Source organism: Vicia villosa, linkage group LG6 (assembly GCF_029867415.1).
Source record: "Vicia villosa cultivar HV-30 ecotype Madison, WI linkage group LG6, Vvil1.0, whole genome shotgun sequence".
Taxonomy (NCBI): Eukaryota; Viridiplantae; Streptophyta; class Magnoliopsida; order Fabales; family Fabaceae; genus Vicia; species Vicia villosa.
The window spans coordinates 157,721,464-157,735,128 of record NC_081185.1 but is presented as its reverse complement, the minus strand read 5'-3'; the positions used below and the strand labels follow the sequence as shown (position 1 = coordinate 157,735,128).

The 13,665-nt window shown below is 33.6% G+C and overlaps 2 protein-coding genes across 6 annotated transcripts; one reads left to right on the top strand and one right to left on the bottom strand.

Annotated features, from left to right (window-relative positions):
• The first annotated feature begins 7,277 nt into the window (after positions 1-7,277).
• LOC131610760 (protein LEAD-SENSITIVE 1) lies at positions 7,278-10,089 on the top strand. Of its 5 annotated transcripts, XM_058882799.1 has the most exons (5): positions 7,447-7,562; positions 7,651-7,768; positions 8,069-8,715; positions 9,696-9,862; positions 9,941-10,089. In XM_058882799.1, exons 1-4 carry the CDS (start codon positions 7,536-7,538, stop codon positions 9,837-9,839), a joined length of 936 nt encoding a protein of 311 aa, XP_058738782.1. In that variant the 5' UTR covers positions 7,447-7,535; the 3' UTR covers positions 9,840-9,862; positions 9,941-10,089. The 5 variants fall into 5 exon arrangements, with proteins under 5 accessions (XP_058738783.1, XP_058738785.1, XP_058738784.1 ...); XM_058882800.1 differs by lacking the exon at positions 7,447-7,562 and adding an exon at positions 7,278-7,402 and having other exon boundaries at positions 9,696-9,987; XM_058882802.1 differs by lacking the exon at positions 7,447-7,562 and adding an exon at positions 7,296-7,398 and having other exon boundaries at positions 9,696-9,987.
• A 537-nt stretch (positions 10,090-10,626) lies between these two features.
• LOC131610761 (dof zinc finger protein DOF3.7-like) lies at positions 10,627-12,237 on the bottom strand. Its single transcript, XM_058882803.1, has one exon. The coding sequence runs from the start codon at positions 12,057-12,059 to the stop codon at positions 11,538-11,540; it is 522 nt and encodes a 173-aa protein (XP_058738786.1). The 5' UTR covers positions 12,060-12,237; the 3' UTR covers positions 10,627-11,537.
• Positions 12,238-13,665: the final 1,428 nt, after the last annotated feature.

Here is a 13,665-nt window from a genome sequence, read left to right as displayed (position 1 = left end):
AACATGAGGATTTTAAAATGAGGGGTGAAATCTAAAATATGAATTATTTTGCAACTTCTTCTTCCTCTCTTCAATACCATTGTCTTCTTCTTCCTCTCTTCAATACCATTGCATTCTTTTTCTTTTTATTCGGTGAATAAAACCTAGTTTGAGTTGTTGAAGTCAAATGATGAGATCAATAATTCTTTTAATCTATTCTATCAAAAAATTATACTTTGAATAAAACAAAGTAAGAAAAACCTAGAATTAGGGACTAAAACACAAAAAACATGCTACAACAGAAACCCTGAATTAGGGACTAAAACCGGAAGGAAAAAAAGATTTAGAGACTAAAATCCAAAACACGTCAACTTACATGGATGAAAAGACTATATAAGGCCGAAATCCAGGGTTATGAAGGTTAGGAATGACGATATGAACACATTAATTCCCTAACAATTCATCAAAATTTATAAACACAAATATATATCGAGTAATGGAGAGCTATATTGAAACAAATTTTATTATGAATCTCAAGGACACAAAGTTAAGGTTTCATCTGTTCTTAGAATCAACAAGAGAATTTTTTTGGATATGTTATTAAGGTTGGATCTATTTGATTATTGGATCTATTGTTAGAAGCAACAAGAGAAATTTTTTGGATATGTTGTTAAGGTTGTATCTATTTGATTATTGAATTTGTTGTTAGAAGCAACGAGAGAAATTTTTTCACCATAAACAAATGTTGAAGTATCCTCCATTTGCAATGCTTCTTCTTCCTCTGCATCTTTATTCTGGGTTGCTTCTATGAAGGTTTGGGGTAAAAAAATTCTAGGCTTATATAGTCTTATCGTCCTTGTAAGTTGGCGTATTTTTTGTTTTAGTCCCTAAATATATACATTTTTTTGGGTTAGGTCCCTAATTTCGAATTTCTGCTACTACATTTTTTTAGTTTTGGTCCCTATTCCTAGGGTTTTCCTACTGCATTTATTTGTTTTTAGTTCCTAATTATGGGTTTCTTTTATTGCATTTTACTCAATCGGTTTCACAATAAAAGGTTTTAAATCAATTGTGCAGCTCCAAAGCTCTTGGCTAACATTAGAAATTGAAGTATTTAACTAGTAAGTATTCAATTTTCTACTTCGTATACTTTCTTTGTTGTGACTTGACAATGAAATAAACTTCAACTCTTAAGGTAACTTTATTAACATAAATCCATACAAATCAAAGAAGCTAAAGGAAATCTAATCTTGTGCAGCCCGCCGGTACTACTAATTGCAAAAATCAATTTTAAACACCAAGTTTTAAATATATAAATTTTGGTGCATATGTTAAACAAAGGTAGGTGATGGATGAGTGGTAATACAATGATGTTTTAACCAAAGTGGGTGGGTTCAAATCCCAAAATATGCAAAAGTTTATTTTGTTAAATTTGTCATTGACATGTGGCATCAATCAAATTAATTATATATTCCACGTAATTAATTAGTTTCATAAGAAAATATAATAAAACAATCGTCACGTCAACACCGTTTGCCACATAAGCTTTTTTTTTCAATTCTAATTCAAAGTCTTTTTTCTTAATACTACTCATGAATTTCTATTCATTACTCTTCTTGAATATGAGACCTCTCTCACTTTTTCTCAAGCACTCTCCCAAATATTTGGACAATTACAAAATAGTATGAATGGTGAAACCAATTACAACTCAAAACAAACTCCATTCCTCTATATAGTAAAGTCACCAACGAATAGAGTTTTACAACACAAACTAACAAGGAAAAACAAAAGACTCAGTAACACTAAACACGCCTTGCTTGTTGTCTCAAGGTCTGAGTCTTTTACATGGATAAATTAACTTCTCCTTAAAAATAATAAAATCCAGTTGCATGACGCATTGGGGATTAAAATATTCCGTGCAGCTGAATATCCACTAATATGATTTGTTCTTTTTAGATCTTGAAAGTTGTTCTTTTAAGAAAAATTTCCTTATTCCAAAAAGCGCATAAAACAAACGAACAATAAAGGAAAAAAAATCTTCATTAGGTGCGAGATTTACTCGACGCAAATTGGCTTTTGAACGAGGTAGAATGTCTCACAATGTGTGGAATATCTTGGTTCACATCTTGCCTCCTGGTTTGAGCTCGTAGAGACAAAATGTCTCAACACAATGTCATAACATCTTGTTTCACATGTTACCTATTAAGATGATGCCGATAAAATGTAACAACAATCCCCCTTTGGCCAATTTTTAGGCAAATACAACATGCAAGACATGATTTAGATATTATCAGAGAGCAGCAAAAATAAACATAACATGCAGATGCATAATAGCTAAAATTTTCTAAGAATCTAAGGAACTTGCATAAACTTGTCTGCATAAAAGATGTCTTGCATAAAAATGTTTTGCATAACCACATATAATTTTTCTCCCCCTTATTTCCTCAAAATGGGCAAGAGATAACAAAGTAACCATCCATAGAGAAATCAGCCTAGGAGGGGCACAAAGAAGAACTGAAAAACCAAAAATATGGAACCAACCCAACAAAAGGGTAAAATGAACCATTTTCCCGTCCAGAGGACAACTGAATCAATAAAGAAACCCAAACAGGAGCATGGAACACTGGAACAAAAAATAAATCATTAATCAATACCTTCAATCTTCAGATTCACTAGATGAAATAGATTCATATTCATCTTCACTTCCACCTTCACCGGCCTCAATGTCCTTGTCATCCTTTTCCACATCGTTACTTGTATTATACCATGCATCTTGACCAACATCATGGGATGTAGACACTTCAGCTACTTTTGGAATCGTAATTTTGGTCAAATCACCCACCTTTTTCCTTATAGCTATGGAGGTAAGAATAACATCCTTATATGACTTGGAAGCCTGCATGAACTCTAGTAAAACATGACTTTTGGATATACTAGACATGGGAGGAATCTCATGTAGGTTTCTTTCTGCAGTCAAATCAAAGTGTTGAATTTTGGGAAAGTAATGTTTGGAACATGATTCCTAACAAACAGACGATAACTAAAATTCAAGGGACTGGAACTAAACCCAACAACATCAACACTACTTAAAATGAAAGGCTTTTGATTAATAAGAGCACCGGATATAAGGGAAGGAAACACAATGGGTAACTTCACAGTAAAGGACTCAACTTGCTTCAGGATTTTTTAAAACACATATTCACCAAAATCTAAGGTTGCCCTAGTGCCTATTTGGTAAGCCAATCTAGCAAAAGAGGGAGTGATACATGAACTGTGATTAGTGGGATCCCAATTGGAGACTCCAATTCTGTACAGGATTGCATACTTCACACTCAAGCTAGTATTAAGGAGCAGACCTTTTCTTGGTCGATCTTCATACACACTTCTAGTGATTTTCTGAGCAATGATTTTTAGAGGAGGATCCTTGTCAACTGTGGTTAAATTTCTTCTTCCTAGGTACTCATTTATTATGGCAGGAGAAAAACTAATACAAAAACCTCGAATGTGGACCTTTCTGTAATCTTTGCTTACAGCCTTGTTGAAGTCTTTGGGAATATTAAAAATAAACTCTTTGACAAACTTTTGGTAGTAGGGACTAAAGCTTGATACAATCTTCATGATTCGAGCATCCTCAAGCAACTAAACAATTTCTTTACTTTTCAAAGTTTTGTTTGACGGCTCCCTTTCAGGGGTTATCCTCTTGTGATATATGTACTTCCATTTCAAAACACTTTCCTTAGAGTGGAATGACACGTTGTCTAAGGGAGAAATATGGACATTTGCGGGAATCTTCTTGACACCAAATTTTTTATTTTTTTCTTAAGAGGAGGTACAATAACATCATCCAGATTGTCTTCCACACATTTTTTAGCATCTTCCACTAAAGAAGAGTTTTCCTTTTAGGGGTTACTTTCTTGTTTTCTTCTGACTTCTCACTAGCAGCTAAGACTTTATTCTTCTTACAAGGAATTTATTTCTTTTTAGTTGTCTTCTTTGCCTTGGTAGGTGTAGACACCTTCTTGGAAGGAGTCTTCTTACGTTTTAGTGTAACTTTCTTCTTATCTGCCTTATTTTTGGTTTTCTTTGCAGACTTTTTACTTACAACATTATCATTAACAAGATAAACATGGGATTCATCAATAAGAACCTCAACATTATCATGACCAGGGTCTTCATTATCATCCACCAAGTTACCAATATTATCATCAAAGTAATTGCTCACATTATTCTCAACTTCAGTCAGACGCAACTCTTGTGCCTCTAGACTACTCTAAAGTTCTTCAATTCTCATGGTGCTAGTGTATTTAGAATGTTCTATGGCTACAACTGTGTAATCAAACTGAGGAGTAAGAGATCTGAGTACCTTTTCAATGATTACTTGTTTAGAGAGTGTTTCTCCACAAGCCTCCATCTCATTCGTGATCAAAGTCACTCTGGAGATGTAATTTGACACCTTCTCATTATTCTTCATGTTGAGATTCTTGTATTGCTTATGTAGGGACTGCGACTTCACCTCCTTCACTAATGTGTCACCACCATAACACCGCACAAGTGTATCCCACGCAGCTTTCGATCTTCTCAAACACCTTCATATCCACACACTGATGGATATAAAAAATGCCTTATGATTCTTCTTCCTCATATCACGTTGTGCGCTTCTTTGCACTTCTGTTGCATCTTCTGCAACCGACATGTAATCGTCATCAACGAGATCAAGAACATCTTGAGCTCCAAACAACACACACATCTGAATCGACCACCAATTTCAATTCTTTTCATCGAATATTGGAAGTTTTGTGTTCAAGCTACCGTTTCCACCGTTCGTCTTTGTTCTTGTGCAAATCACTCAAATCTCACAAAACACTCATGTTTCCCAACCCTAAGAATCAGGAAATATGATTTTTCTCCGATTTCAATCTTAAATTCAATGTGAATTTGAGAAACGAAATCAATCACACACCTTACGTACACTCATGTTTCTCTAAACTAGAACCAGGCTCTGATACTAATTTGTTGTAGTTCACACCTCCATGGATGGACAATAAGCTTGAAGATGAAAGGGGAGAGAGTGTGAGAGAGAGAGAGAGCAATTATATAACTAACTTTCTTTCTCAAACTCAAATTGTGAAATCTGTTACAAATGAAATTCACTTTGGATTTATATACTAACACCCAAATAAAATGAAACTCAAATGTAAAACCAAATACAACTTAAATACAAATGAAAGTTAAATACAAATGCTAATTATAATGCTGAATTTGAATTACAACTAACATAGTAGTTATTTTAACACCATGTCTCAAATTATTTATGCCCATAGAATACCAATACTTATATTGCTTTTTTATACCAACATTTCTATATTTAATGGTTTACAACTTACACAACCAAGTAACTCTTATCAATAAGAATATTTTAGTAAACAATACTAATTTTATTAGAGCAATTTACTAGTATATTTGAAAGGACTCACAGGAGGTGGCGCAAAATTCTATTGAGCGATATAAATATAATGTGTTACCCCAGTAGGTTCATTGGTCACCCATTTATTCAAACATGCGTCTGTTATCTAGTTATGTCGCTCATTGTTTATATCACTCGCCCCTCTATGAAAAAGTGAGAAATGACATGTCTCTATCCTGTAACGGTTTGGAAGAGGCATGGAATCCACATTCTCCAAGATAATAGGGAAATAACGACTCTGCCGGTTTTTATGCACCCTTACATCGAGCGGATCGTAGATATTGTGGGGACGGTAATTGCGGTTACCGAGCCGTCTCGGCATTGCTTGGTAATGGAGAGGGTAGCCATACGGTTTTCTGTCATCAACTCATCCAAGAGTTAAAGACGCATAAAGAATCGTACATTTGATTATATGGAGAGGAAGCTAAATTTGAAGCGGTTAACGAAGCTCTTGTGCCTTGGATGAGCCCTTATGCACTAGTGTCAAAATGGATGAAATTTCAGGAAATGAGACATCTTATTGCATCCGCCTATGATATGGTGTGCATTGACTTGACGCGTTATGGTTTTTCGGAAACCTTTATCCCACTCCGCACCACACCGCCTACAAATTCAATCGCTCGCATTATGTGTATTGGATGGCTTTCGAAAGCGAATCACTTTGTGCAAGTTTACTTGAAACCGGGATGCCCCATACCACCTACGTCACTGGTATAAGATCTTCATCATACCGAAGATACCGAGATGTGGCCAAATCCTTTTGTTGATAGGATGCACAAATTCGAAAGATTGAACAACATCGAGAAGGAAGCGAATAAGGAAAAGTCAAAATTGGAACCACCAATAAATTTAGCCGGCGACATATCTTTTGGTGTATTTTCTAATTTCAAAGTGTAATATATGGACTATTTAACATTGCAATATAATCATTTTTTGTCAAGTATTAGTTTAAGTGTTTATGTGCTTTTCCTTCTACTTCTATTGCTACTGCATTCTGTTGTGTTAAAAAAATAACTGGGAAACTTCCGTAGATATATCTACGGAAGGCTCTAATTTTGAAAATTATGGATGTAGTGAGAAATTCTCTAGAAATATAATATAAATCAACTATATGAATTATTATTTATACCCTTTAATATTTATTTTTTTATTTGTTGTTTAATAGTATGTAATTCTCAGGAAATAATTAGTGTAAAATGACGAAAAAAACCTTGTAATTGTAATTGCCAAGCCTGAGCCTGACCTGTTAAAAAATTCGAAGTCTGAAGCCTATCGTAGGCTTGTTTTTTTGGCCTGAGCCTGACCTTTTTGAATGTCTGTTTGACCTATTAGCCTACTTAAAAACGTATTTTATTTGAACATTTGTAAATAAGTCATTCAACTCAATTTTATATAGAATAACAAATTAAAAGATCAATGAGATTAAATGTTTGTTTGTATTGACTTATTTGAGTTTACCTAGTAGCATAAAATTTGTGATACTATTTGTTTGAGAGAATTTATGGAAGCAACTTATGACATTGTTATAAGATTTTTTTTCATCTTATTTTCATAATTTCTTCAAGATAATTAAGATTTATTTTTATATTTTAATTCAAAGTATAAAATACAATATAATAATAATAAAATTATTCATATTTATTTAAATAAGTCTGTCTGCAAGACTTTTTATATGGTATGTAGCCTAATCTTTTTAGCTAAATAGACTTATAAAAAAGCCTAGACCTATTTTATTTATATAAAAAGTCTATTCTAACCTAGGCTTATGTAAACTGAGTTGCAGGTCCTGTTAATCGGTCTGACCTATTCTCTCCCCTAATTATAATTTGGGAAAAAGCCGGATTACATTACGTCTTAGTCCGTTAAAAGTGAAGAATTGAGCGTAATGGCGATTGATAAAGAAACATAGATGAATCGGTTGGTGGAACCACTTCAGAAGAAACAAGCTTTGTTGAGTGAGTGAGTAAGATACTAACAAGTATTTATTATATTTCATCGATTTGGGGATCTTATCAACTTAAGTTTTTTATTTCATTTCATCTCATTTTTAACGGTATTATTATACTAATTTTGAGTAGAAAAACACAAATGGATGATGATTGATGATGTGTCTGTGTGGGTAGGGCCAATTTCAATAATATTGTAATCAAAAGTTACAGACTCAGACTCAGACTCAGTCACTCACTCTTTGTCTTGTACCATTGCAGAGAAATCAAATCAGAGAGAGAAAAATGGGTTTGATTTCCAACAGAATTGAAAGACATGAGATCAAACCCGGTGACCATATCTACACATACAGAGCTGTTTTCACTTACTCTCATCACGGTCTCTATCTCTTTCTTTTCTACTCTATTTGCATTTCCATTTTTTATTTTTATTTTTCAATTCTTTCCGCAATGCAGATCCGAACTCAAATTGCACGTATAAGTGACATTTTAATGAATATGCATCATCAAAATCAATTAACCATCTGCAGATTAAATTGTCAAATTTTCTTTATTATTGATACAGGGTTTAGCTACAACTTTGACTTTATGATAGTCTATGCCTTCATAAATTTTGTAAAAAATCTTGTATGTTGAATCAACCTTGTACCTAAGTTGGATTCAATTTCATACCATGCAGGAATTTTTGTTGGGGGGAGCAAGGTTGTACATTTCAGGCCTGATCGAAACTTCAAGTCAATCACCGAGACATCTTCGAATTTTGACGATCCAACGCCAACCCCGTGTCCAACCTTTCCTGATTGTGGATTCCGCCAACCAAATAGTGGAGTAGTTCTTTCTTGCCTAGACTGCTTTCTTCGAAACGGTTCTCTTTACTGTTTCGATTATGGAGTTTCGCCAACAGTTTTTCTTACCAGAATAAGAGGTGGCACGTGCACTACCGCGTTACCTGACCCCCCTGAGACCGTTATCCATCGAGCAATGTATCTCCTTCAAAACGGTTTTGGTAACTATGACGTTTTTCAGAACAACTGTGAGGATTTTGCAATGTACTGCAAAACTGGTCTTTTGATTATAGAGAAGCAAGGAGTTGGAAGAAGTGGTCAAGCTTCTTCTGCTATTGGTGCTCCATTGGCTGCAATGCTTTCTTCTCCTTTCAAATTATTAATGCCAAATCCTGTCGGTATCGCTACGGTAACAGCGGGAATGTACTGCGTGAGTAGATATGCAACTGATATTGGTGTTAGAAGCGATGTGATCAAAGTCGGGGTAGAAGACTTGGCCGTGAACTTGGGATGGAGGACTTGTTCTGATGAGGAGGAGGAGGTAGTTCAAGATGAAACTTCAACCTCACTCATTACCATATGATTTATCTAACATGAAAGTTCTGTATGTGTTATTTATTTTAAGTTGTTCTATTACACTAGTATGTTGGTCGCAGATATAAATCTTCATTTTACATCTGCTGAACTAATGTATAAGGCCTTTTTCTTTTCATTTTGCATGTATTCTGTACCATTATAGATAGTGTCAAGTTATTCAGGTTTGTGAAAGGGATGTAATAGCAGTAATAGTAGTTGTTGTTACTAGTAATGTTTAATTATAAGATGTTTCCCTATGAGTTGATTTTTCTTTTGGTAGCCCAGAATTAATGCAATCCTAACTTTTAATAGTAACCGAACCATTTTACTGTTTCGAGGCATTTTAGAGGTAATACTTCAGGAGATTAAATTTTGATGATATGCATGATAGCAAGGAGTGGTTTCTCCTCAACCCAACGAGCAAGGAGACCAAAATGGTTTATGGTCCTTGTGAAGGTTTGTTTGCTGCAGTGTTGCATCAAATCTGGACAAAATATAACTCAAAAAACTCTGTTGGTTAATCAAATGTTACTATATCTGTCATTTTGCCAAACTCTGTTGGTTAATGTTGTTTCACTAGGGGACTAAATGGACAAACTTGACCGTTTATATATCTGAAGTTTGGCAAAATGATGTATGTGAGTAACTTTTGACAGAATAAAAGGCATATTTTGAAATATCCGCAATCTCAAGAACCAATTTGAAAGCGTCTTAGAAAGTCAGGAACGAATTTGGTGGTTTACTCAAAAGATAATCTAATGAGGGAGGTGGGAAGGTGCAAAATCATGAGTCGGGGTTGGTTGAAGTTCCATTTGAGTGTGTTTCTTTCAGTGTTCTCAGTCTATTTTGCTCCTGTTGTATGATATAATGCTACCAAGTTTCTCTCTTGCCACTGTCATTTCTTACTGGTTAAAGCCTAAACGAACTATTGTGTTGTGAATGCAGTCAAGACTTGAAAAGATGGCTGAAGTGGAACCTAACTCTCTCAACTATATTCCAGAGATTATACCGAAGAAGAGGAAAAACAGTGAAACATTTGAATTGACAAAAAAGGCGCATTTCCAACAAAAAAGGAGAAAGTTCCTTTGACGGATAATAACATTATTGAACAGGTAATACACAGTGTTACTAGATTCCTAATTGTTTTCTTTTGACTCTGACTTAATTGTTGGCCGAAACTTTGTCGAAAGGATCGACAACCGATACAAGGATGGTGGAGATGCAGGGAGCTGTGAGGATCTCATCAACGAACTCGTTAGTAAAATGAACTAATGTAGGTTTCTTGCACAGTATACTATGAGAGTTTTAATGGTTTGTTATGTCTCTTTGATTTTTTACGGTTTGCCACTGGATTTTTTTTTGCTGTCTATAAAATGAAATAATAAGTGTCTTTGCCATTTATAACCTTTATCCCTTACTCTTTGTTTTCTGTTAAGAGACGACGCTCAGTTTTGAAATGGCAACATTGTCTCTATCGTCTTTGATAGGAGAGTTGTTGATCCCCTTCCTAGATCATTTCTACTTTTCTCTTAAGTCATTTAATTTGGGCATATATCTCCTCCATTGGGTTCTCTGGTACTTATTATTGATTGTTGCATTGTTTTAGAGACAAGGTTCTCTAATGTGTGGATTATTCACATTTGTTAAGATGTCTCCTTAGCAACTGTGAGTGACAATGGTCGCAGTCTTCATCACCATTTACATGCCTTTCGGGTCCTTCATTATGGACATTGGAGTTACGATTGTGGTGGTTTGGCCGTTTGGTTGAGATGCTTCTTGAGAACTCGACTTTTGTTGACCACTATGTTGACAGGATTTTATGGTCTAGGAAAATTTTATTTGTAGTCCACCAATGTTTCATGTATGAACACGAGGGATGGGTCATAAATGTCGATGTTGTGATAGATGAGCTTTGATGTTGATGACATGTGCATCTTCTCATATGCTTATCCTCCAATGAAGATGTACTTGTAAAGACATTATGATATCATAGTAAGACATAAGAATAGTCGAATTGAATGATCGAACTTAGAGGATGGACCCCTTCTTTACAGGGTAATTAAACTCGTAGACGATTCAAAATTTGTTAGCAATGTAGAAAGAACAAAATGATTTTCAAAGATATTGGTGCACCCCAAGAAGAAAAAAATGGTAAGAAAAAGGTGTATTCTCTGCCAAATACACTTTCCAGAATTGAAAAATACAAGATCATGATAAAAAAAATAAACACATTAGTTAACTAATTGTCTTGCATTGACATTGGGGTGAAGAAATGATTTCTATTTGACTTAAGAGAATATTTGAGGGTCCCTCTAAAATAATGCATTTTTCTTTCTGATAGGAGTTGTTGTAATTCTAGCCTCAAGTCTTTGATTAATTAATTAAAATTAAAATAAGTTCTAAGTGGGTGATCATGTTGTTTTTGGTTAGGGCAGGTAGTCCAATTTTCAAGATTTGCCTAATTTTTGTTATATGGTAATTTATTGCTCAAACTTCAAATACACTTTATTTTTGTTTCTATTTTTGTTGTTCAATTTTGCCAATATATTCCAAAAAAAATGTATCTCCTAATATTCTTCTAATAATGTTTTGTCTACAAATTCTATCTCAACTGGCAAAAAATATGATTGAATTTAATATGCAAGATTGGTTCATAGAAATATTAATAGGAAATATAGTGCACAAAGCACTTAACCAATTAATATATAAATATACAATCTTTGAATATCTGAGTCCTTACTTATTCATCAAAAGTCACTTGAACCAAATCTTTAAAAACAAACATATTTACCATGATGACCCTTCACCTATGACTCCATTCCAATCATACCTTGCTGAATTTTCTTGTTCTTCATTATGTTCCACTTGATCAACATGATCATTTGTATTACAAACTTGCTTCATCTCTCCATGATTTGGTTGCATGGAAAACCATGGATGGTATTGTCCATTTGAGCTTGAACTTGACATCATAATCAATGAATTAGGAATACAATTAGAATCCAAACTAAGATCATGGCCTTTAATCATGTTATATGAAGAAATAGCTGATGATGATGCTATGAGTTTGTTGTTCTTCCTTGAACTACCTCCAACAGGGATGTTTCTGAGTGAGCCACCTTGTGTCCAATACCTTTTGCAAGTTTTGCAGAAGTATCTTGGTTGTGTGAGACTATAGTTGTTGTAATAACAGAACTTTGTGTTTGTTGATTTGCACCTTGGACAATTCAATTTCAATGCTTCTTCTGTTTTTGTTTTCTTCTCTAATATTTCAGCCCTAGTGCATGAACTTGGAGTTAACCCTTCCATGGCAAAAATTCTGATAGAAAAATAGAGCCTATAAAGAATTAATCAATAATAAATTGTAGTTACTATGAACAATACTATTGATAAATCTAGTGGAAGATTCATATATGTATATATAGACAAACTAAGAGAGAAAAATTTATGAGAAAAGAAAGCAAGGAAGGAAGAATTAAGAGAGAAAAATGTGACCTTGTTTTTGTTGATGCAAGAAAGAATGTTTTAGTTGGTTTAGGAGTTGGCTTATTTTAAGATGGATATACTTAAGAAATAAGAGGAAAAAGGTATGCGAAGAAATGTGTCTTTATTGACTATAGTTATATTCCAAGCATGAATAATGTTTAAGACTTTTGGATTTTTTTATTATTAATGATTATTATTAGTGGTGTCTTTCCTCTCATCTAATTAAAACTTAGTTCTACTCGAATACTATTAGGAAATCAGTCCTAATTGTTGTAAGTCATAGTATTTGTTTTTATAAACTAGACGACTCTTTTTCTTGTGCGATCTATATATTTATTAGGTTTTCTATCCTTTTTGAATCCTAGTTTAATTTTATTTTAGAAAGGCTGTTGACTTGATAAGATCAAGTCAAGCTTTTCTTTTTTTTTTTGGTAAATTTGCCTAGGGCTTCATGCAAATCATTGACTTCCTTTTTCAGGGAGACACAAGTTTCATAAATTTCTCTTGAGTTTCTCATTTTAATTATTTCTATCTTGAATGATTTATTGATTTCTTCAAGATATCTAAAATATTCCTTAAGACATAAGTTGCATTCTCTTAGTTTATCATTTTCTTTAACTAAATGACACTTATTATAAACAGTTATTCGTAAGATGTTTTAGTTACCTGAACAATATCTATCTTTAAGTTGCCTTTAAGCAAACTTAATTTTCTTCGTTGAAAGAAGGTTCTTTTATGTTTCTCCCCGAGGTTGATGTCTCTCCTCTTTTTCTTCTTTTGAAGATTTCATTTGAAGTTACTTATTTTTCACAGTTTCTCGAATATGGGGTTTCCTAATTTGATGTTGAATATTTCGAAGATCGTTCAACTACCGAGCATGTTCTTTCGAAAAATTTCACCAGAGTTGTTTGATAGGAGTATGATGAAGTTAATGATTCTTATTATTATTTTTTTTAATCTTCGAATAATTGAATTAGTTCATTCAATTTCTTTATGATTTTTATCTTTCATGAAATTCATGAAGGCTCCCATCTTTTAATTTAAGGATTGAATCAAACTTCAAATTCTTAACTCTTAGATATTGGTTGGTAACAAATGTTTCAATATAATTTTTAATGTTTCTAAACTTTGAAAAACAATTTAAAGTGATATCTTCATCTTCTTCGCCTCGTATGTTTGAGAATGCCAGAACAAAGCATGGGGTGGGAGGATAAAATCTCCCAACGTAATTACAATTAGGATTTTTCGAGAATTTATATTGACACCCTCCATGTTTGACCTAACACCCCATATATCTTCATAATGGAAAAAATACCATTGTCAAAATTAAACAAAAAAGAGAGAACAAAAATCCGGTAGTGTATTTTAAAAATTTGGTATGCATTTTTACCGATTTTTTTAAAAATAAATTTAATAAAAAATTCGGTAG

What these genes read in the sequence shown, in the direction of transcription:
- LOC131610760 (XM_058882799.1), top strand. Translation starts at nt 7,536, where the DNA reads ATGATGATTGATGATGTGTCTGTGTGG. An exon ending in TTGATGATGTGTCTGTGTGG is followed by an intron (nt 7,563 to 7,650) that starts GTAGGGCCAATT and finishes GTACCATTGCAG; the next exon opens with AGAAATCAAATCAGAGAGAG. An exon ending in TTTCACTTACTCTCATCACG is followed by an intron (nt 7,769 to 8,068) that starts GTCTCTATCTCT and finishes CATACCATGCAG; the next exon opens with GAATTTTTGTTGGGGGGAGC.
- LOC131610761 (XM_058882803.1), bottom strand. Translation starts at nt 12,059, where the DNA reads ATGGAAGGGTTAACTCCAAGTTCATGCACTAGGGCTGAAATATTAGAG.